The sequence below is a fragment of the Pan troglodytes genome, chromosome 1 (assembly GCF_028858775.2).
Source record: "Pan troglodytes isolate AG18354 chromosome 1, NHGRI_mPanTro3-v2.0_pri, whole genome shotgun sequence".
NCBI classification, from domain to species: domain Eukaryota; kingdom Metazoa; phylum Chordata; class Mammalia; order Primates; family Hominidae; genus Pan; species Pan troglodytes.
In genome coordinates, this window is record NC_072398.2 from 230701842 (window position 1) to 230722306 (window position 20465).

General features: G+C 56.4%; 1 protein-coding gene across 12 annotated transcripts; it reads left to right on the forward strand.

Annotated features, from left to right (window-relative positions):
• Positions 1-57: 57 nt before the first annotated feature.
• On the forward strand, positions 58-20158 carry UBE2J2 (ubiquitin conjugating enzyme E2 J2). Of its 12 annotated transcripts, XM_054687027.2 has the most exons (8): positions 99-1071; positions 5463-5568; positions 6048-6178; positions 10621-10661; positions 16793-16895; positions 16973-17111; positions 17982-18062; positions 18619-20158. In XM_054687027.2, exons 3-8 carry the CDS (start codon positions 6048-6050, stop codon positions 18901-18903), a joined length of 780 nt encoding a protein of 259 aa, XP_054543002.1. In that variant the 5' UTR covers positions 99-1071; positions 5463-5568; the 3' UTR covers positions 18904-20158.
• Positions 20159-20465: the final 307 nt, after the last annotated feature.

Below are 20465 nucleotides of genomic sequence, written 5' to 3' on the forward strand. Positions count from 1 at the left end.
TGCCTAGAGCGGCCCGCCCTCCCCCTCCCTCCCCACCGCCCCGGACCGCGCACCGGAAGCAGAAGCTAGGCTGGTTCCGCCCCGCGAGCGGCCATCTTGGAGGCTGAGGCGGCGGCGGCCCTGCGGCGGGTTCGGTGGGCCCAATCCCGGGGCGGTGCGGCTGTTTCGGGCGCGGGCCCCGCTTTTCCGCACCCTGCTCCGGCCTCGACTACGGCGAGCCTGAGCGCGGCGGCGGCCCACGCGCAGCGACAGGGAGAGGTGAGCGCGCTCGCAGGCCTGCGCCGGGTCCTCGGGCCCGCTCGTCCCCCCTGCCGGAGCCGGCCACAGCGGCGGCCCGGGGCTGCGGGGGACCCTGCGCGACGCTTCTCCGTTCGCGCCCGCCGCCCGCGGGGCCCCGGCCCGAGCCTGCCTGCGCGGAACCCGAGGTCGGTTACGGCGGGCTCCCGGAGCTCCGGGTCAGGGTCATGTCGGGGACTTGACCACTCGGCCGGGTCTCCCGTCAGCTGGGACACTTGCAGCTGCCCCAGGACGGGCAGCCTCGATCCTGGTTCGTCAGTGGATCACGGGAGTCTGTGTCGGGGGAGGGCTGCCGTCGAGCCCGCCGTCGCCTCGCCCCTGAACTGTTAGACTCCAGACTGCCCCGTAAACCCCGAGAGAAACGAGCGTGCCCGGGACTGTGCTTAGGGCCAGCGTTTCTGGGAAACCCGGGCGGTGACAGTGGGAGACCACCGCCGGCCGGCGAGTGAGACACGAGCCCGGAACAAGTCTCTAAGCGGCGCCGGGCCTCGCCATCCACACCTGCCAATTCCCTGCATCCTTTCAGCCCCTGGCCAGGTGTCACCTCCTGGCGTCCTTTTCAGTGCCTGCCACTTAGTGCGTGTGTATTTAACTCAAGTCCGGTTGCCATCCTCTTGCCAGACCCAGATAGGAAGCGGCTGAAAGGTCGGGCCTCAGCCCGGTGGGAGGTGGGCAGCGAAGAGTGTACAGCGGGCTTGGCTGGGGCAGGTCGGTGGCCCCGCGCCCTGCTCCAGGGCAACCAGACTGTGTAATCTGGCTTCCGAAGAAAGGATCGTGAGTATCTCGCTTAGTCTAGCACTTGAGCCTAGGGCGTGGTTGGGTCTGGGTGCCCGGAACTTGCAGTCCGTCATCTGCACGGCCTGGCACCGCTGACCTCCTTAGCAGTTCCACTCTCGGCAGGGATGTGCGTGAGTGACAGGCAGGTGAGCCAGGCAGGTAGGTGCGTGCTTGAGTGACAGGCAGGTGAGCCAGGCAGGTAGGTGCGTGCTTGAGTGACAGGCAGGTGAGCCAGGCAGGTAGGTGCGTGCGTGAGTGACAGGCAGGTGAGCCAGGCAGGTAGGTGCGTGGATGAGTGACAGGCAGGTGACCCAGGCAGGTGCATGTGTGAGTCGCAGGTGAGTGTCCCACTTCCATCGGCCCGGGCTTCCGTCCAGCCTCCGGAGCAGTCTGGTGGAGAAGGCAGAGACTTCTGTGGCAGTCCTGGACCTGGGTGTGCCACGCGCCTGGCCGATGGGTCAGGCCAAGGTTTCCTGCCACATCCCCTACGCAGGAAAGAGCTGTCCAGACAAAGAGGGACGGGTGAGGGACGCTGGGCAGCCACTGCCTCAGCACCTGGGCACAGCTGCCCTCGGTGATTCACGCTGCTTTAATGCAGTTTCTGTGTGTGAACATTTTTTTTTTCCTGTGCCTTTTTGTTTTAAAATCGCCAACTCTTTCTCTCAGCAGGATGATATGCTTGGTGTCCTTTGTCTGTGGGGATGTTTGAAGGGAACCTGAGGCACATATGCTTCAAACTCTGTTCTCACAGTTTGCTTCCTTTGTGGAATTTTTTTTTTTGATTCAGGGTCTCTGTTGGCCCAGCTAGAGTGCAGTGACATGATCTCAGTTCACTACAACCTCCGGCTCCTGAGTTCAAGTAATTCTCCCACCTCAGCCTCCAGAGTAGCTGGGATTGCAGGTGCCCACCACCACACCCGGCTAATTTTTTTTTTTTTTTTTTTGAGACGGAGTTTCGCTCTTGTTGCCCAGGCTGGAGTGCAATGGCTTGATCTTGGCTCACCACAGCCTCCACCTCCTGGATTCAAGTGATTCTCCTGCCTCAGTCACCCGAGTAGCTGGGATTACAGGCACATGCCACCACGCCTGATTAATTTTGTATTTTTAGTAGAGACGGGGTTTTACCATGTTGGTCGGGCTGGTCTCGAACCCCCGATCTCAGGTAATCTGCCTGCCTGGGCCTCCCAAAGTGTTGGGATTACAGGTGTGAGCCACCACGCCCAGCCCCTTTGTGAATTTTTGTTTTCCTTGTCCTTCCTGCTGTCATATTGGGATGAGAAGAATTGGGGGAAATAGCCCCCTGGCCTCCTGGGGGACGTGAGAATGCTGTTCTGTGTGAAGCTCAGGAAGAGTGGCTGTGGAAAGAGCAGTTGAATCGTGAACATGATTTTAAAAGCCTCTCCAAGCAGGTATGGGAGAGAAGCTTGTTTGTGACTCACTGGATGGAATCTATTTTATTTTTGCGCGGCTGTCCATGAACTTTCGTTAAACCTGCGGCCTGGCCACTTAGCTAAGCCCAGACCCACCTGCACTTGAATTGTCCAGTAAATTATTTTGTATATGGCAGAGTGTTAGCTTCAGGGTGAGTGTCGAAAGGACAGCCTGTGTGGCGGTGCTGCTTGGGGTCATCACTGTGGCCATCACCAGGTGTTGGCCTGAGGGGAGATCCCTGGCCCATTGGCTTCTTTAGCCAGGAGCTGGGGATGCCACTGTGTGGAAGCACTTCCTTCCCAGGCAGGACTGTAACCCCATCCCTGGTGGGGGCCCTCCTGGGGAGGCACTCCTTAGGCAGAGGAACCCGCCCTTGCCTCTGCTGGGGCCCAGAAGGGCCCTGCGTTGTGTGTGGGGTCACATGGAGGCCAGTGATGTGTGACAGAGTGGGAGGCATTTGGCAGGGAAATCAGGGAGGCCTCTGAAGGCAGTGGCTCTGGCTATGCCCGAAAGGGCCTGGGGAGTTTCCAGTACAGTCTAGGCTGGGAAGCAGCTGTGAGAAGGAGTGTGTCGGTCAGGAGTCTGGAGTGGGACCCGGGCCGTGCTGGGTCTTGGGAGCTGGGAATGAGGAGGGCTGGCTGGGGCTGCCTCTGTCAAGGGGCTGGCAGGCAAGAGGATGTGTTGATGTTTATTTGCTTGGCTGTGGAGTATCCTGAAGGGTGGATGGGGGAGTGGGTGATCGGAACAGTATGTTGACTTATGCGTACAAGAGGGCCTTGAAATAGGAAGAGACTAGAAGCTCAGACCTTCTGGACCCACGGGGGGAGTTGGGAGGCTCCTGTGGTGTTGATGGGAGAAGTGATGACATTTTGCGTTAGAGAAGATAATGAGAGTGGGAAGGCTGTGGTGAACAAGGAATGCAAGAGTCAGGGACCCCAGAACAAGAAGCAGGGTTGGGGGTGGTGCTGAGGCCACACATTTGGGAGCACGCTGTGGGTGCCCTGGCTGAGCTCTGCACTCCAGGCCCTGGGTGTGTGGGGTGAGCAGCCAAGCCCTGGCCATTGACATCCTCAGGTTGGGAGCAGACACTAAACAGGCTGCTGGTGGTGGTTCTCTGAGGAGGAATAAACCGGTTAGAGAGGCCAAGTCTGTAGATCTCTTGCAGGTGGAGACTGAAAGGAGGTGGAATGTGTGGCTGTCTACAGGTGTATGAGTTGGTTCTCATGCTGCTATAAAGATGTACCCGAGACTCAGTAATTTATAAAGAAAAGGGGTTTAATGGACTCACAGTTCCGTGTGGCCAGGGAGGCCTCAGGAAACTTACAATCATGGCGGAAGGGGAAGAGGCATGTCTCACATGGCAGCAGGCTAGAGAGAGCAGGCAAGATCTGCCTTATAAACCATCAGATCTCCTGAGAACTCGCTTTCACTGGAACGGCTTGGGGAAACCGCTCCCATGATCCAGTCACCTCCCACAAGGTCCCTCCCTCAACATGGGGGATTATGGGGATTACAAGTCAATATAAGATTTGGGTGGGGACATAGCCAAAGCATATCAGCAAGGAAACTGGTTAGAGTAGACCCGGTTTGTGGGAACTGGGAGGTCAGGATGGAGATCACTGGTCACTGTCCGTTATCGATGGCCACTGATGTCCACAGACGTTATTAAAGCGTGTGGCCATGGCTGGGCGTGGGGACTCACGCCTGTAATCCCAGCACTTTGGGAGGCCGAGGTGGGCAGATTACCTGAGATCAGGAGTTCGAGACCAGCCTGACCAACATGGTGAAACCCCGTCTCTACTAAAAATACAAAAAAAATTTGCTTGGCATGGTGGCAGGCACCTGTAATCCCAGCTACTTGAGTGGCTGAGGCAGGAGAATCACTTGAACCCAGGAGGCAGAGGTTGCAGTGAGCGGAGATCACGCCACTGCACTCCAACCTGGGCAACGAACAGTGAGATTCTATCTCAAAAAAAAAAAAAAAAAAATAAATAAGGTTTGAGTTGGAGCTAGTCTGATGCAGCAGGGAGCCCTGTTTTCATCAGCACCCCTCTCCCCAGTCTCAGGTGTGGCTGAGGGGCCTTGGGGTCCCTGATCCAGCCTCCTCTCTTGCATGATGATCACCACCCCTCTCCCCAGTCTCGGGTGTGGCTGAGGGGCTTTGGGGTCCCTGATCCAGCCTCCTCTCTTGCATGATGATCACCACCCCTTTCCCCAGTCTCGGGTGTGGCTGAGGGGCCTTGGGGTCCCTGATCCAGCCTCCTCTCTTGCATGATGATCACCACCCCTCTCCCCAGTCTCGGGTGTGGCTGAGGGGCCTTGGGGTCCCTGATCCAGCCTCCTCTCTTGCATGATGATCACCACCCCTCTCCCCAGTCTCGGGTGTGGCTGAGGGGCCTTGGGGTCCCTGATCCAGCCTCCTCTCTTGCATGATGGTGCCTCGCGCCCCATGCTTGGCCTTCAGTGCTGTCTTGAACGTCCCAATGGAGCCACCAGAGTGACTTTCCTAACAGAAGATATGATCTGCCTTGAGGCTTGGACCCCAAACCCCTGTGGGGCCCGGGTTGCTGTGGCTCCTGCCTGTGATTCCAGCACTTCTGGAGGCTGAGGCCTGAGAATCAGTTGACGCCAGGAGTTTGAGACCACCTTGGGCAACATAGTGAGATCCCAGCTCTACAAAAAATAAAAAATTAGCTAGGCGTGGTGGCATGCGTCTGTAGTCTCAGCTACTCAGGAGGCTGAGGTGGGAGGATTGCTTGAGCCGAGGTGGTCAAGGCCACAGTGACTCCAGCCTGGGCGACAGAGCAAGACCCTGTCTCACGAAAAATAAGTAAATAAACCCTTATGCCCTGGCCCTGCCTCCCTGGCCAGTCTTATCCCTGCCCTCACTGTGCTTGGGCCCTTGCACACTGCACTTTCTCAGGTGTGGCCTGTTCACCTGTGGCCCCTTCTACCAGGAAGACAGCTGCTCTGCCCAGTGAGTGCCTTGGAGTCTCCAGAGTCCTCGTCCCTCCAGCCGCAGAGGCTCCCCCGTTCTGCGGCTCGTTTTGCTTGTGGCCAGTGGTAAATGTTGGGCAGCGGGCTTCCGGGTGCGGTGAAGGGGCTGGCGGTGGTGCCTGCCCACTTCCATGGTGTGGATTCTCCATCAGTGCGGGGTCCTTGAGCTGAGTTGGAAGGTGCGAGTAGCTGCCCTCAGGAGCTGGTCTGAGGCTGTGGCCTTAATACCCCCTCAGGCCCTGTAAATGTATCCGTGCGTGAGTTTTTGGAGGACAGGAATGAGGCTTTGGGTTTCTCCTCGTCTTTGTACCTGAGCTGTACGTCGTGTCAATGAAGGTGGTGGCGGGACAGACGGGAAGAGAGAAGCTGCAGGGCCTCTGGGTGTCTGGGCGGGTGGCAAGTGAGGGTGACCTGTGAGCTGTGACTCTGGGTGACTGGGCCCTGAATGAATGGTGGGCTGCAGAAGCGGGAGTGGGGCTGCGCTGGGGGAGAGAGCTGTGGCCGGCGTTGCTTCTCGTCGTCAGTGTAGACGTTGCTTTTAACAGATGAGCAGCTCCAGCAATAAGAGGGCTCCGACCACAGCAACCCAGAGGCTGAAGCAGGACTACCTTCGCATTAAGAAAGACCCGGTGCCTTACATCTGTGCCGAGCCCCTCCCTTCGAATATTCTCGAGTGGTAAGGCTCCGCGCCACTGATCACCCCGCACTGACTGTCGCTGCCGCGCAGGCCTCTGCCGGCCCCTGCTGGGTGAGCCTGGTGCCCCAGTCATGGCATTGGCAAGGTGCTCCTGCACCCTCCCCCGGGGTGAGTGGGTGCCCAGGGGCCTGTGGACACTCTCTGGTCTTTTCCCAATGGACGCATGCCGGGGACATCACAGAGCCGTGCTTGACTCAGGCTGGGGCTGGAGAGAATCTCCGGTGTGGGGCCCTTGAGGGGGGCGGGGTCCAGGTTGACTCAGGTTGGGGCTGGAGAGAATCTCTGGTGTGGGGTCCTTAGGGGAGGGGTCCAGGTATGCAGGGTTCACAGCTGTTGCTGGTGTGCACTCCAGGCACTTAGAGGAGAAACTGCCTTTCTAGACTCTGCTCTTTGCTTCTGGATATGGGAATTAGCCTGTTTTGGCTTGGAGTATTTGACAGGACTAGGGTCCGACACTCCTGTCCCTGGCACTGGCTTGGGCCAGGTGCCCCGACCCTCAGGCTGACAACGAGAGGACCTGTGCCTCATAAGCATTCACCTCATGGTGACTCTCCCCCTTGCTGAAGTATAGAGTGTGAGAGTGCATACTGCTCTGTCAAAACACTGCCATTACAGGTCTGCTAGTAATTTGGTAAGAAATAAAGTGTGAGAGGCCGGGCATGGCGGCTCACACCTGTAATCCCAGCACTTTGGGAGGCTCAGGCGGGCGGATCACCTGAGGTCAGGAGTTCGAGACCAGCCTGGTCAACATGGTGAAACCCTGTCTCTACTAAAAATACAAAAATTAGCTGGGCATGATGGCGCACACCTGTAGTCCCAGCTACTCGGGAAGCCGAGGCAGGAGAATCGCTTGAACCCGGGAGGCGGAGCTTGCAGTGAGCTGAGATCACACCACTGCACTCCAACCTGGGCAACAAGAGCGAAACTCTGTCTCAAAATAAAATAAAATAAAATAAAATGTGAGGATGTTTTATATTTTGATCTTTAAAAAAAAATTTACTTATTATTATTTTTTGAGACAGAGTCTTGCACTGTCACCCAGACTGGAGTGCAGTGGCACAATCTTGGCTCACTGCAAGCTCTGCCTGCTGGGTTCATGCCATTCTCTGGCCTCAGTTTCCCAAGTAGCTGGGACTACAGGCACCTGCCACCATGCCCGGCTAATTTTTTGTTTTTGTATTTTTAGTAGAGACGGGGTTTCACTGTGTTAGCCAGGATGGTCTTGATCTCCTGACCTCGTGATCCGCCCGCCTTGGCCTCCCGGAGTGCTGGGATTACAGGCGTGAGCCACCACGCCCGGCCTTATTTATTTTTTTGAGACAGAGTCTTGCTCTGTCGCCCAGGCTGGAGTGCAATGGCGTGATCTCGGCTCACTGTGACCTCCGCCTCCCTGGTTCAAGCAATTCTCCTGCCTTAGAGATGGGGTTTCACCATATTGGTCAGGCTGGTCTCGAACTCCTTATCTCAGGTGATCTGCCTGCCTCAGCCTCCCAAAGTGCTGGGATTACAGGCTTGAGCCACCATGCCTGGCCTAATTTTTTTTAATTCCAGAGAAAAGATATTTCAGTGAGTTGAAAGGAAGTGTGTTTCGGCTTGGTCAGGGGTCCACCTTCTCTGGCTCACAGAGGAGGCCCAGCCCAGGCAGGCGGAGGATACCCAGGGTGAGGCGGAGCCCCTTGGCCACCAGAGTGCTCTCTGCCCCCAGTGTTGAAAATCAGATGTGGCCCCAGGACATCGCTGGCAGGTGAGAGGGACAAGTTCCACGGTAGCCGCCTCCTCCCTGGTTGCAAGGACGTCTTCATTGTGTGGGGAAATCCCTCCCCACAAATCTGTGGGTCAGGCGTCCCCAAGTCCCGGTGCAGGTTCGATGATTCACAAAGAATACTCACCATTAAAATTACGGAGAGAAGGCCAGGCACAGTGGCTCATGCCTGTAATCCCAGCACTTTGGGAGGCCGAGGTGGGTGGATCACAAGGTCAGGAGATTGAGACCAGCCTGGCCAACATGGTGGAACCCTGTCTCTACTGAAAATACAGAAATTAGCCCGGTATGGTGGCGCACGCCTGTAATCTCAGCTACTTGCTACTTGGGAGGGTGAGGCAGGAGAATCGCTTGAACCCGGGAAGCGGAGGTTGCAGTGAGCTGAGATCGCACCACTGTACTCCAGCCTGGCGACAGAGTGAGACTCCACCACACACACACACACACACACACACACACACACACACACACAGGAGAGAAAACACACACACACACACACACACACGAGAGAAAACTGCAGTCAGCCAGCGGAAGAGGCATGTGGGGCAAAGTCTCTGTGCTCCATTCCCAGCAGCAGGCTTGGGTTTGGACGGCATGTGTGGAATGTTGAGCAGAGAAACTCATTGGAAAGTAAAACATATTAGGGGAAGGCCCAGGGACTTTATGGGGCTGGTCCTAGGCACCCTCTGCCTGGCACCTGCCAAAATACCAAAATACCAGACTTCCAGGAGAGCAGGGGCTCAGCGTAGCCCATGTTGCCTGTACTGTTGAGGCATTAAGGACAGCAGCGTCAGTGCGAGAGCCCCTGGCAGGTCCTCGGCAGGTGTCTCTCCCTTCCCTGAGAGAAGACTGCTTTCCCAGAAAAGGCCTGTGGGGTGCGCTGTGGGCCACGTGGATCCCATCTTCTCTCAGCCGCCCCAAGGCTGCTGGGCTCTGTCTCAGGAAGAGGATGACTTCTTCATTTCTTCCCAGTTTTCGCAGGTTGGGCACAGTAACAACGTAAGGCCACATTCCTGGGTGCATTGCGTGCTGAGCTCAGAGCCACTGGGTTCCTGGGTCAGTGACACGTGATAATGGCATTTTTTGAGTAAAACATATCAGCTGGCTCTGCTGATACATCATCCCATTAGTAGTTTCTTTTGAGTACTATTTCTGTCACTCAGGCTGGAGTGCAGCGGTGTGATCTCGGCTCACTGCAACCTCCGTCTTCCAGGTTCAAGCGATTCTCCTACCTCAGCCTCCTGAGTAGCTGGGATTACAGCTGTGCGCCACCATGGCTGGCTAATTTTTGTATTTTTAATAGAGACAGGGTTTCACCGTGTTGCCCAGGCTGGTGTTGAACTCCTGACCTCAGGCAATCCACCTGCCTCAGCCTCCCAAAGTGCTGGGATTACAGGTGTGAGCCACCGCACCCGGCCTAATTTTTGTATTTTTAGTAGAGACGGAGTTTCACCATGTTGACCAGGCTGGTCTCAAATTCCTGACTTCAGGTGATCTACCCACCTTGGCCTCCCAGAGTGCTGGGATCACGGGCATGAGCTACCGAGCCCAGCCCCCATTAGTTTTAAAGTGATGGCACACATGTCCTGGGGCAGAGCAAGGGGAAAGATGATGGCCGGTGTTGGCCGGTGTTGGCAGTTGAAGCCGTGTCTGGTTTCTGGCATTTCTAGCTGGTTTTACTTTCTTCTCTGTGCTCTTCTGTTTCGTTTGGGAATCTGTAAAGCCCAGACACTTCTTTATGTAAAGCAGAAGCCTTATTTATTTGTGTGGAGGAGTGTTTAGTCGATTTGCTGCTGCCTCTGGTCTGAGGGTGAGCTCTGTGTGGGGACTGTGGCTTTGGACACAATCATGGCAGTTCCTGTTCCTTCTGCTCCAGGACAGCTGCTCAAGTCACTTATGGTTTTTCCAGGAGCACGAGAAAGGGCTGGGGGCACCGAGCCGGCCCCGCATCACTAGCTGTGTTCTGTTTAGCCTGCATGTGTGATATCAAAAAACACATTATATATAAGTACATTTAAGAATATACATTTCAAAGTACATCGTTTTTTCTTTGGAGATAGGGTCTCACTCTGTTGCCCAAATGGGATGTGGTGGCACAATCATAGCTCACTGCAGCCTTAAACTCCTGGGCTCAAGTGATCCTCCCGCCTCAGCCTCCTGAGTAGGCGGGCTGCAGGCATGCACTACCACACCCGGCTAACTTTTTTTTTTTTTTAATTAAGGTGGGGTCTTGCTATGTTGCCTAGGCTGGTGTCAAACTCCTGGGCTCAAGCGATCTTCCACCGTGCCCTCCCAAAGTGCTGGGATTACAGTCTTCAAGTACATCTTAGTAATGTACTGTGAAATTAAAATTTATTTAAGATTTCAGTTATTATTAAGATTAGCTTCGTGCATGTTATATTGTCGAAACAAAGGTACTTTATGGTAAACTTATAAAGTATAGTCTCTAAGATCCTGTTACAAGAGACTAAAAGCACCCACGGTAGAAGAGACGGGGGTTTTGAAGCCGTGTGGCTGTGTGACATTTCACCTTCATTTGTTCACTGCCTGAATGTGAATGTAATTTTGGCTGGGTTCTATAAACCCCAGGCTTGGAATGATTCAGATTTTGGAGAATTTGCTGTCCTCAAATCCCAAGTAATTTTCTTCTCTCCCTTAGGCACTATGTCGTCCGAGGCCCAGAGATGACCCCTTATGAAGGTAAGGATTCTGTGCTTAGGAGAAGAACACCAGGCGGTTTTTATATTCTCAGTCAGCCTTGCCTGTTCAACATCTTTTATTTGCAAACAGCAGCCTTTCTACTTTGGATGTGCGCTAGTTAAATTGGCTTAGTTGGAACTCCTCCTCGTCTGCTTCTCCACACGCTGGAAGTGTTTGCTCCGCTGATGTGTCTCAGCCTGCTGGGCCGCCTGTAGCGTCTGTGTTCACCAGCCTCTGACACCATAGGGCCATAGCTGAGAAAACCAGACCGGGGTAAACACTGAAGCTGGCCTGTTCTACTATTTCTTAAGACCCAGTGCATATCATCAAAGGAAAGGCACATATATTCAGTTATTCAGTGTGCCTTCTGTGCTGGGTGCCCCCAGGGTTTCGCAATCCCCAGGACGGTCTCTGAGCTAAGTGCAAGTACCCCTGTGTGGTGGCACCTGGGGCTTCGGGAGGCTGCAGGACCTGTCCAGCACCTCAGCCCTTCATCGACTACCAAGGCTGATCCAGCAGCCTGACCCCTCCAGGTCAGCAGACACCACCTAGAGACCTAGTGTCATTTATAGAGTAGATGCTGGAGCTGTCAGCAAGTTTCTGGGGCCTTTGGCGGAGGCTGGCGCCAGCCTCGATCTGGTCCAGGTCAGTAGTCAGTGTGCCCGTGAATACTGTCCCACCGGCAAGCACAAGGCAGAGCAGGGCCAGGTCAGCAGTTGCTGTCCAGCCACAGGGCCCCGGCTTCAGGTGGCTGGAGCAGCAGGCTCTGTTTGCCTGTGTGTGGAGGCTTTGGATGAGATTTCACTAGAGGAGAGTGCTGCTGCTAGAAGAAGGTTTGCAACCCCTGCTTTGGACTGTTGGGAGGGTTGTGGGTGGGTAAGAATGAAAAAGGCTCTCCTGAAGGCATTTTGGCCGAGTTAACACAGCCACACCTGTGGACTCTCCTTTGGCCCAGGAATCCCAGTTCTGGATCATCTGCAACTAGGGCAGCCAGAGTGCAGGAGTACATCTGTAGGGTGGGCCCTCCATCATCGTGTCATTGCCCATGACCAGCGTTGGGGATGCCAGCAGGCCGTGGTGAGATAAGGCCCGGGAGCAGGTGTCCAGGGCGTGTTAAAGTACTTGTTACGATGCGTGTGTGTGCCTTCAGCTGATCTGAAGAATATATACCACCGAGTGAGTAGTGGTCGGCCGGGCGCGGTGGCTCACGCCTGTAATTCCAGCACTTCGGGAGGCTGAGGTGGGCGGATCATCTGAGGTCAGGAGTTCGAGACCAGCCTGACCAACATGGAGAAACCCCATCTCTACTAAAAATACAAAATTAGCCAGGTGTGGTAGTGCATGCCTATAATCCCAGCTACTCGGGAGGCTGAGGCAGGAGAATCACTTGAACCCGGGAGGCGGAGGTTGCAGTGAGCCGAGGTCGTGCCGTTGCACTCCAGCCTGGGTGACAAGAGTGAAACTCGTCAGGAGATCCAGACCATCCTTGCTAATATGGTGAAACCTTGTCTCTACTAAAAAAATACAAAAAATTAGCTGGGCGTGGTGGTGGGCCCCTGTAGTCCCAGCTACTCGGGAGGCTGAGGCAGGAGAATCGCTTGAACCCAGGAGGCGGAGCTTGCAGTGAGCCGAGATCGCTGCACTCCACCCTGGGTGACAAGATCAAAACTCCATCTCAAAAAAAAAAAAAAAAAACCCAAAATGGGTGGTGGTCTTTGACAAGCAAAATTATGCCAGCTTTACATTTTTTTGGTTTGTTTTGTGGTTTTAGTTTTTTAAAAATAAATAGTGAATATTAATTCTGTATCCACACCCCGTCTCCCTCAACTTCACCAGCCAGGTCAGTTGCTGGTGGAGATGAGCTGCTCCCCCGACAGGGCTGGACACAGTTGGGAGAAGAGGGGGCAGCCCCTGGGTGTGGTGCGGCCGTTGCCGGCCCCAACCCTGTCACTTGTGCTTTTATCTTGGTCCCCTCCCATCGCTTCCGTTGTTCCCCACAACCGTGTGTGGCTCTGTGCTGGTCCTGGGTCTCAGGAAAGCCTCCCTTCAGAGAGAGAATGTGTGTTCCTACTGCCCCTCCCTTTTCCCTCTATGGCACTGCTGCTCCCGTCCCCGCGGCCCTCCCCCTCACTGGGGGATGCCTTTTGCTCTCTGCAGCCCTGCCCTCTGCTCTCCTTCAGAGTCTCCAGGGAACTCCTCTGAATTGCCACTTGCCGAGGGGCTGTTCTCAGTCCTCAGTTTCTTAGCCTCTGGTATCTGATGCTGCTGACGACGGCTTCCTTCCTGACTTTGGGATTTCTGACCCCTCTTCCTGCCTGTGCATTAGCTGCGTCCCCTCCGTGCACTGGGTTCCGTGGCTGTTCTGCCCCTGGTGCTGCCCAGGCGTGCCCACTCTGACAGTTCAGAGCTGGCTTCCTACAAATGTTGCTAAATCATTCCCCTTGAGTGAATCTGTAGATTTCACACAGTCCTAACAAAATCTCAGTTTTTTATACTACACAAGCTACATGCAAAGGCAAAGGACCTAGAATAGTTAAAACAATTTTTCTAAAGAATGAAGTGGAGTCTGTGGTTTCAAGACTTACCCCAGTGATGAGGGTCAGGCAGTGGTAGAGGAGGGACAGGCCATGGGGCAGAGTAGCCAGCTAGGCCTTTGCCTCAGGCTTTTCAGCAGATGGCCTGGGGTGTGGGGATGTTCAAGCTGCCAGGGACCCACTTCAGGACAAGTGGGTGCTTCCTGATTTTCATCTGGTGCTGTGAACGTCTGTGTGTGTGTGGCTCTTGGTGCCTTTGTCTTGGGTTTCTCTGGCGGGTGACAAGCAGTGGGATAGCCGTCTGGGGCTTCCCGATAGGTGTGCGCGCAGTGAGGCAGCAGGGCGCCCGTCTCCCATCCCGACAGGTGTGCGCGCGCAGTGAGGCAGCAGGGTGTCCATCTCCCAGCACCCTCTGCGCTCAACTGGCCGTTTCCTGCCGTGTAAGTCACTCTTGCCCATTAGCACCGAGCTAAACGTCGTTCCAGCCTCGCTTGGGCTGTTCCCGCTTCCTCTTTTAAGCAAGCCTGTTTCTTTCACTCACTTTCCGGTTTGGCCTTTCCTTATGATCTCTTGTGTCTTCTGGGTGTCATTCCTGGGCTTCGCCTCTCCCTGGTGGATGTGGCCGCGCACCAGGATGGGTGACAGTGGCACTTGCTCATGCCGTCCCTCCACTGTTGACTCCACCCCTGTTCCTGCGTGTCCTCGAATGCCAGCCCTGAGCAGAGTGCAGAGAGGAAGCTGCAGCGTCCCCCTGCTTGGCCATGTGTGTCTTCAGGGGAGGCAGACAGTGAGGGCATGTTTTCATTTAGGATCTATGGGAGGGAGAGCAGCCCCTAGTGATCAAGAGAGAGACACAAGGGAAACATGTGCGGGAGGCCACACATGCAGGGAGGCCAGGGAAAGTGGAGAGAGACTGGAACCCCCAGGCCGACCCTTTATTGGGTCCAGGGAATTCTGCACACAGGTTTCCCTTGGGGAGTTTTAACTGGTGGGTTTAATACAAGCGGGCACGAGCCCCGTGGGGCCACGCTGTGACTGTGGGGGACTCCGTGGTGTGGCTGCACAGTCCATGTGGGGCATGGGGTCCGTGGGGACATGGTGGGTGGTCACCAGGGGGCAGTGCGTAGGGCGGGCGTCTGGGTGGATCAGCTCGAGGAAGGGGGATGTGAACTGAAAATTGTTGCGGGCGGCAGCCCCGCTTCTGGTCAGAGAAAGTCCAGCCTAGATTCAGAGTGGATGCCGAGGCGGCCTAAGATGATGAGCGTTCCTGCAAGATGTGAAGCACTCGAGGGGCAGGGGTGCTGCATCCTACACAGGGTGGGTCTAGAGCAGAAGAGCCCGCGGCGATTTGGGGACTCGCGTTGGGGCAGGGCTGTGCACAGGGAGCCCGAGGGAGGACAGAGGCCAGTGCTCCTCAAACCTGATGGCATGCACACGCATACACACGCACGCACGTGTCCTGATGGCACGCACACACATGCCCACGCCCATGCGTCCTGATGGCACGCACGTGCACACGCGTCCTGATGGCATGCACATACACATGCACACACACGTGTCCTGATGGCATGCAGACACGCACACACATGCGTCCTGATGGCATATGCACACAAGTGCGTCCTGATGGCATGCACACACTCAGACACGCACACACGCGTCCTGATGGCATGCACACACACGCACACACATGCGTCCTGATGGCATGCACACACACATGCACGTGCGTCCTGATGGCATGCACATACTCAGACACGCACACACGCGTCCTGATGGCATGCACACACGCACACACGTGCGTCCTGATGGCATGCACACACACATGCACACACGTGCGTCCTGATGGCATGCACACACTCAGACACGCACACACGCGTCCTGATGGCATGCACACACGCACACACGTGCGTCCTGATGGCATGCACACACATGTCATGCATGCAGGTGTGGCCAGGGAGTCCTGGCTTGTGCACTTGTGGTCCTCTGGTTGGGGTTGGCCCCAAGCTCTGAATTTCCAACCAACTCCAGGTGCAGCCTGGGCAGCCAGCGTGTGGGCCTCGGGCTGGGGTGGGGCTGCCGTGAGGCAGCTCATAGAGGGTCTGGGAGCAGGGCCAGGGGAGGCCACACAGGGTGTGCGGCTCTAGATTGATTTGAAGGTGGGGCCAACAGGATTTGCTCATGGAGTGGGTGTGATACCAGGAGGATGGAGTTGCCAAGTTGCCATTTGGTGGAAGTGGCTGGATTTCTGTCCTGGATGGGGGCGTCTGGGTGCTGTGCTGTGGACGGTCAGTGTAGTGGCCTGGAGTGTGCACAGGGCCCGTGGGTGCAGGGTGGGGGAAGTGGCTGAGCAGCCATTGCAGGGCTCTTGATGGGAGGCCGTGAAACTAGGGCGACCCCAGGAGGATGCCAGGACTGAGAGGAGAGCACCCTGTGCTTGGGTGGGCGAAGAGGGGCTGGCTGGAGTGGGAAGAGGGGGTGGGGAGTGGAGGAGCTAGACCAGGGTGGGGCTTTGGAGAGGCGGAGCCAGGAGTGGCCCCTTATAAGGCTATGCCGTTGGGTGGTCAGAAACCAGTGGGACGGCTGGGCGAGGTGGCTCACGCCTGTAGTCCCAGCACCTTGGGAGGCCGAGGCGGGCGGATCATGAGGTCAGGAGATAGAGACCATCCTGGCTAACACGGTGAAACCCCGTCTCTACTAAAATTAAAAAAAAATTAGCCGGGTGTGGTGGCGCGCGCCTATAGTCCCAACTACTCAGGAGGCTGAGGCAGAATAATCACTTGAACTTGGGAGGCAGAGGTTGCAGTGAGCCAGGATCACGCCACTGCACTCCAGCCTGGGCGACAGAGCAAGATTCTGTCTCAAAAAAAAAACAAAAAAAACAAAAAAAAGTGGGAACGTGTGGGTGACCCTGAGGTCGATCTTCAGGTCAGGTTTGGTAGAGCAGGGAGAAAGCCTGGTCAGGTGGATTTGAGAGCTTGGGAGGGTAGGACGTGTGAAGAGCCATGAATGAGGCCCGAATCCAGGGGATCAGGTCAGGGCAGGGGGCATTTGGCAGAACTTGGAGGGGTGTGTGGTGGAGAATGGTGTGTTTGAGGTGCGTTTTGCTGGCCTTTGGGTGCAGTTGGGTCGGGGAAGCGAACGGTGCTGGAGAGTCGCTGGGTCTGGACCGGAGTCCTGAGAGGGGCGGCCTCAGCTGGGCCTGGAGCTCCTGCTGTGCTGGGGGTGTTGCAAGGAGGCCCTGCATGCCTCTTCCGACCCCTCTGCTCCTGGTGGGGGTGTGTGTGGACACTCCAGGGAGAGGGGTGTGCAGTAGCTGTGGTTGTCTCGAGCTCCCGGGGCAGTGGGGGTCTGGGTCCAGTCGGGTGGTGAGTACAGGTGGGGTGGGGAGGGGCATTGGGTCTGGGTGGTCATGACAGTGGGTGGGAGTGGAGAGCAAGGTCAGTGGGGGACTGAGCCTGGGAGCCGGCTGGGGACGGAGAGGGCAATGAGGACCCGGGAGCCGAGCTGAGCGGGGGGGTGGCATGGGGGGATGGGGACGAGGTCTCCAGGAGCCCCTGCTGTGGCGGACGACAAGGCTCTTTCTGTTTTGTTTCCGTGTAGGTGGCTATTATCATGGAAAACTAATTTTTCCCAGAGAATTTCCTTTCAAACCTCCCAGTATCTATATGATCACTCCCAACGGGAGGTTTAAGTGCAACACCAGGTAAGGTGCCTGGAGGGGCCGCGGAGGTTTTCTGGCTGCGGTGGGGAGTGTGCACTGACGGGGCCCCCGTTTCGCAGGCTGTGTCTTTCTATCACGGATTTCCACCCGGACACGTGGAACCCGGCCTGGTCTGTCTCCACCATCCTGACTGGGCTCCTGAGCTTCATGGTGGAGAAGGGCCCCACCCTGGGCAGTATAGAGACGTCGGACTTCACGGTGAGTTTTAGAGCCTCTCCCTGGTGGGCCGTCAGCCTTGTGTCTGGGGGGCTGTTCTCTGTTCCTGAGTTGCAGCTGCCTTTTTTTTTTTTTTTTTTTTTTTTTTTTTTTGAGACGGAGTCTCGCTGTGTCTCCAGGCTGGAGTGCAGTGGCGCAATCTCGGCTCACTGCAAGCTCCGCCCCCCGGGGTTCACGCCATTCTCCTGTCTCAGCCTCCCGAGTAGCTGGGACTACAGGCGCCCACCACCACGCCCGGCTAATTTTTTTTTTGTATTTTTAGTAGAGACGGGGTTTCGCCGTGTTAACCAGGATGTCTTGATTTCCTGACCTCGTGATCCGCCCTCCTGGGCCTCCCAAAGTGCTGGGATTACAGGCGTGAGCCACCGAGCCCGGCCGCAGCTGCCTTTCTTCTCAGTAGGCGGGGCTGGGTGGAGTTCCCACCTTGTCCCAGGCACTGTCGTGGAGACTGCTTTGCTCTGTGGCCTCGTGTTCCCCGCTGCCTCTCGGTCTTGCTTTTATCCACATCCAGCCTCATCCACACCCGCCAGGGGCTCCTCCTTGGGATCTTGGGGTGGGCCAAGGCAGTACCAGTTGCACAGACGGCCCGGGCCTCTTCAGCGGGGAGCACGGTCCTTGGGTGGCTTGTTTTTCTCTGTCTTTAATAGGAATCAAGTGTGATATCATGAATTGATGGTGGGAAGATTAAGAAGCCTTTGTAAGACTATAAGTTAGTTTGCTGTGAAGAGTGTGCTTGTTAAATGCTTTCTGCAACATGAAGACTGCAGCCCTTGACTTTGAAATCATCTGTTTTTAGAATCTTGAAAGAATTGAAATTAGTTTTCTGGCTGATTCCCTTCCCTTCCTTCCTAGAAAAGACAACTGGCAGTGCAGAGTTTAGCATTTAATTTGAAAGATAAAGTCTTTTGTGAATTATTTCCTGAAGTCGTGGAGGTAAGAAAGACGGAAGTGGGTTTCGCCTTCCCCTGCGTTAAAACACTTGAGTTTCACCTCTTTCCAAAGAGTAAAATCTGTGTCCTGAAGCTGCAGACCTCCCCAGGGGATGGCTCCTCTCCCCCAGGAGCCCCGAGGCAGGGGAGGCAGAAAGCCTGGGCTCTGGGGGGTGGCCTGCGGACAGCTGTGCTGGTGGGCCGGGGGCTGGGCCTGTCCCACGGGGGCGTGGAGCTCGTGGTTCTGAGCACCCAGCTGGGTGGTGTCTGGGGATAGCTGGGAGGCACAGCGGCTGCCATGTGGGACTGGGACTGGAGTGCTCCCTGGTCTTGGCCTCTGTGGCTCAGCCTTGCTCTGGTCTGCCTGAGTGCAGGGGCCAAGGGGCACAGGGCCAGTGAGGCCGGCCACGCTCGGGCCCTCACCTGTGAGATGGGGTCGGAATTTGACACAGCCTAGGGCTTGGTTCTTGGTGGTGGACCCTGGACTCCTGAGAACAGGAGTGCTGGTCCTGAAGGCGCTGGTTGGAGACCAGCTGCTTTTCTCGCTGTTTTTCTCTTAGGAGATTAAACAAAAACAGAAAGCACAAGACGAACTCAGTAGCAGACCCCAGACTCTCCCCTTGCCAGACGTGGTTCCAGACGGGGAGACGCACCTCGTCCAGAACGGGATTCAGCTTCTCAACGGGCATGCGCCGGGGGCTGTCCCAAACCTCGCAGGGCTCCAGCAGGCCAACCGGCACCACGGACTCCTGGGTGGCGCCCTGGCGAACTTGTTTGTGATAGTTGGGTTTGCAGCCTTTGCTTACACGGTCAAGTACGTGCTGAGGAGCATCGCGCAGGAGTGAGGCCCAGGCGCCACTGAGGGCACCGCGCACCAGAGCGTGACCTCGGCAGGCTGGACACACTGCCCAGCACAGGCAGACCCACCAGGCTCCTAGGTTTAGCTTTTAAAAACCTGAAAGGGGAAGCAAAAACCAAAATGTGTGACTGGGCTTTGGAGGAGACTGGAGCCTCAGCCCTGTCCCGGCCACGGGCCGCTGGGGCTGGTGTGGGTGGGCCTTGTGTGCTGGATTTGTAGCTTATCTTCCGTGTTGTCTTTGGACCTGTTTTAGTAAACCCATTTTTCATTTTATTAGATGTGGTCACTTAGAAATGCAAACTTGCTGCCGACCGCGGGCTGCTCCTGTGTTCTCGGAGCTCCCGGCTCCTCAGCGGGTGGGAACCTCGGGGCCCAGGGGTGGAGCTGGCGTCCGCGGGTGCTGGTCTGGCCTGGCCGTGTGGTGATGAGGCTTAGCGGGGCCAGTGATGGCCGTGGCTCAGGATCCATAAGCCGGGGTTTGGTCTCAGCATTTACAAATGTGTTTACAGTCAGAATGAAACACATTCCTTCTAGAAAGTGCTTGGGGGTTTTTGCTGCCCTGGAAGCCAGGAGCCTGCTCACTCCAACCACAAGTCGCCCTTGACTGCGGCGGCCGCGAGCGGGGCGGGGGCTGCCGGTGCCCTCCGCAGGCCAGGCCTCCTGGGCGCCCCTCGGTGCTGCAGGCTGGGGGGCCTTGGGTACCTGCAGAGCCTTTTCTCTGAATTCCTTATGTCCGGTGGCCCAGAAGCCCGTCCTCCTATGCTGGTGGAAGGCGGAGGACCGGAGTCCCTGCAGAAGGCCCCGTGCCCTCGGGGGCCTCCCTCACATCCCGTGCCCCCTGCGCTGGCCTTCACAGTAGGTAATGGCTCTGGCCCGGGTGTTCGCTGTCCACGGAACATGGCAGAGGGGCACCCTGGCCCGGAAAGACGCCAGAGCCAGCAGGGGCTGTTTCGGGCCGCGTGGCTCCCCGGGTCGCGGCCGTCTCCCCTCTTCTGCATCTGTTCCGTGACTTCGCCTGGGTAGGATGTACCGCAGGTGCATCGCGTCGAGGTGGGGCACGGCCGCCGGCAAGAAACCCACCCTGTCCGGAGGCGGGCGTGAGACAAGCCCAGCCCGCACGCGCTCATCTTTCTTCGTTTTTTGATCAGTTTATTCAGAATTGCTCTATAATTTACCAATTGTATGTATTTAACCTATTCTTGTGGAAAAAAAAGGTCTTTCATTATATCTTTATTTCTGAATTTCATGCTGCTTGTGTCTGTGTGGGCCGGGACGTGTGTCCATCTCTGTGCTCAGGGCTGGGGTGGCCCGTGACCAGGGGGTCACACCTGCTGGCCTGGGGTGGTGTGGCAGCTGCAGGGCAGGTGGGTCCCCACAGGGAATCGCGTCGCTGGAGCCATGGTGTAGAGCCCTCTGCAGGGCTCTCTCCCCATCCCGTACTGGATGCCAACCCTGCCCTGATCTCCGCTTCTGTGACCGCCAGCATCACTTCCAAAGCCCGGTGTCTCCCGAGGCTCATGGGAGGGGAATGCTAACGAATAGAGTGTT

Coding starts and splice junctions, on each gene's coding strand:
- UBE2J2 (XM_054687007.2), top strand. CDS start 5,350: ATGCCCTGGCCCTGCCTCCCTGGCCAGTCTTATCCCTGCCCTCACTGT. Junction 5,569..6,047: donor CGTTTTGCTTGTGGCCAGTG/GTAAATGTTGGG, acceptor TGCTTTTAACAG/ATGAGCAGCTCCAGCAATAA. Junction 17,112..17,981: donor TAGAGACGTCGGACTTCACG/GTGAGTTTTAGA, acceptor CTTCCTTCCTAG/AAAAGACAACTGGCAGTGCA.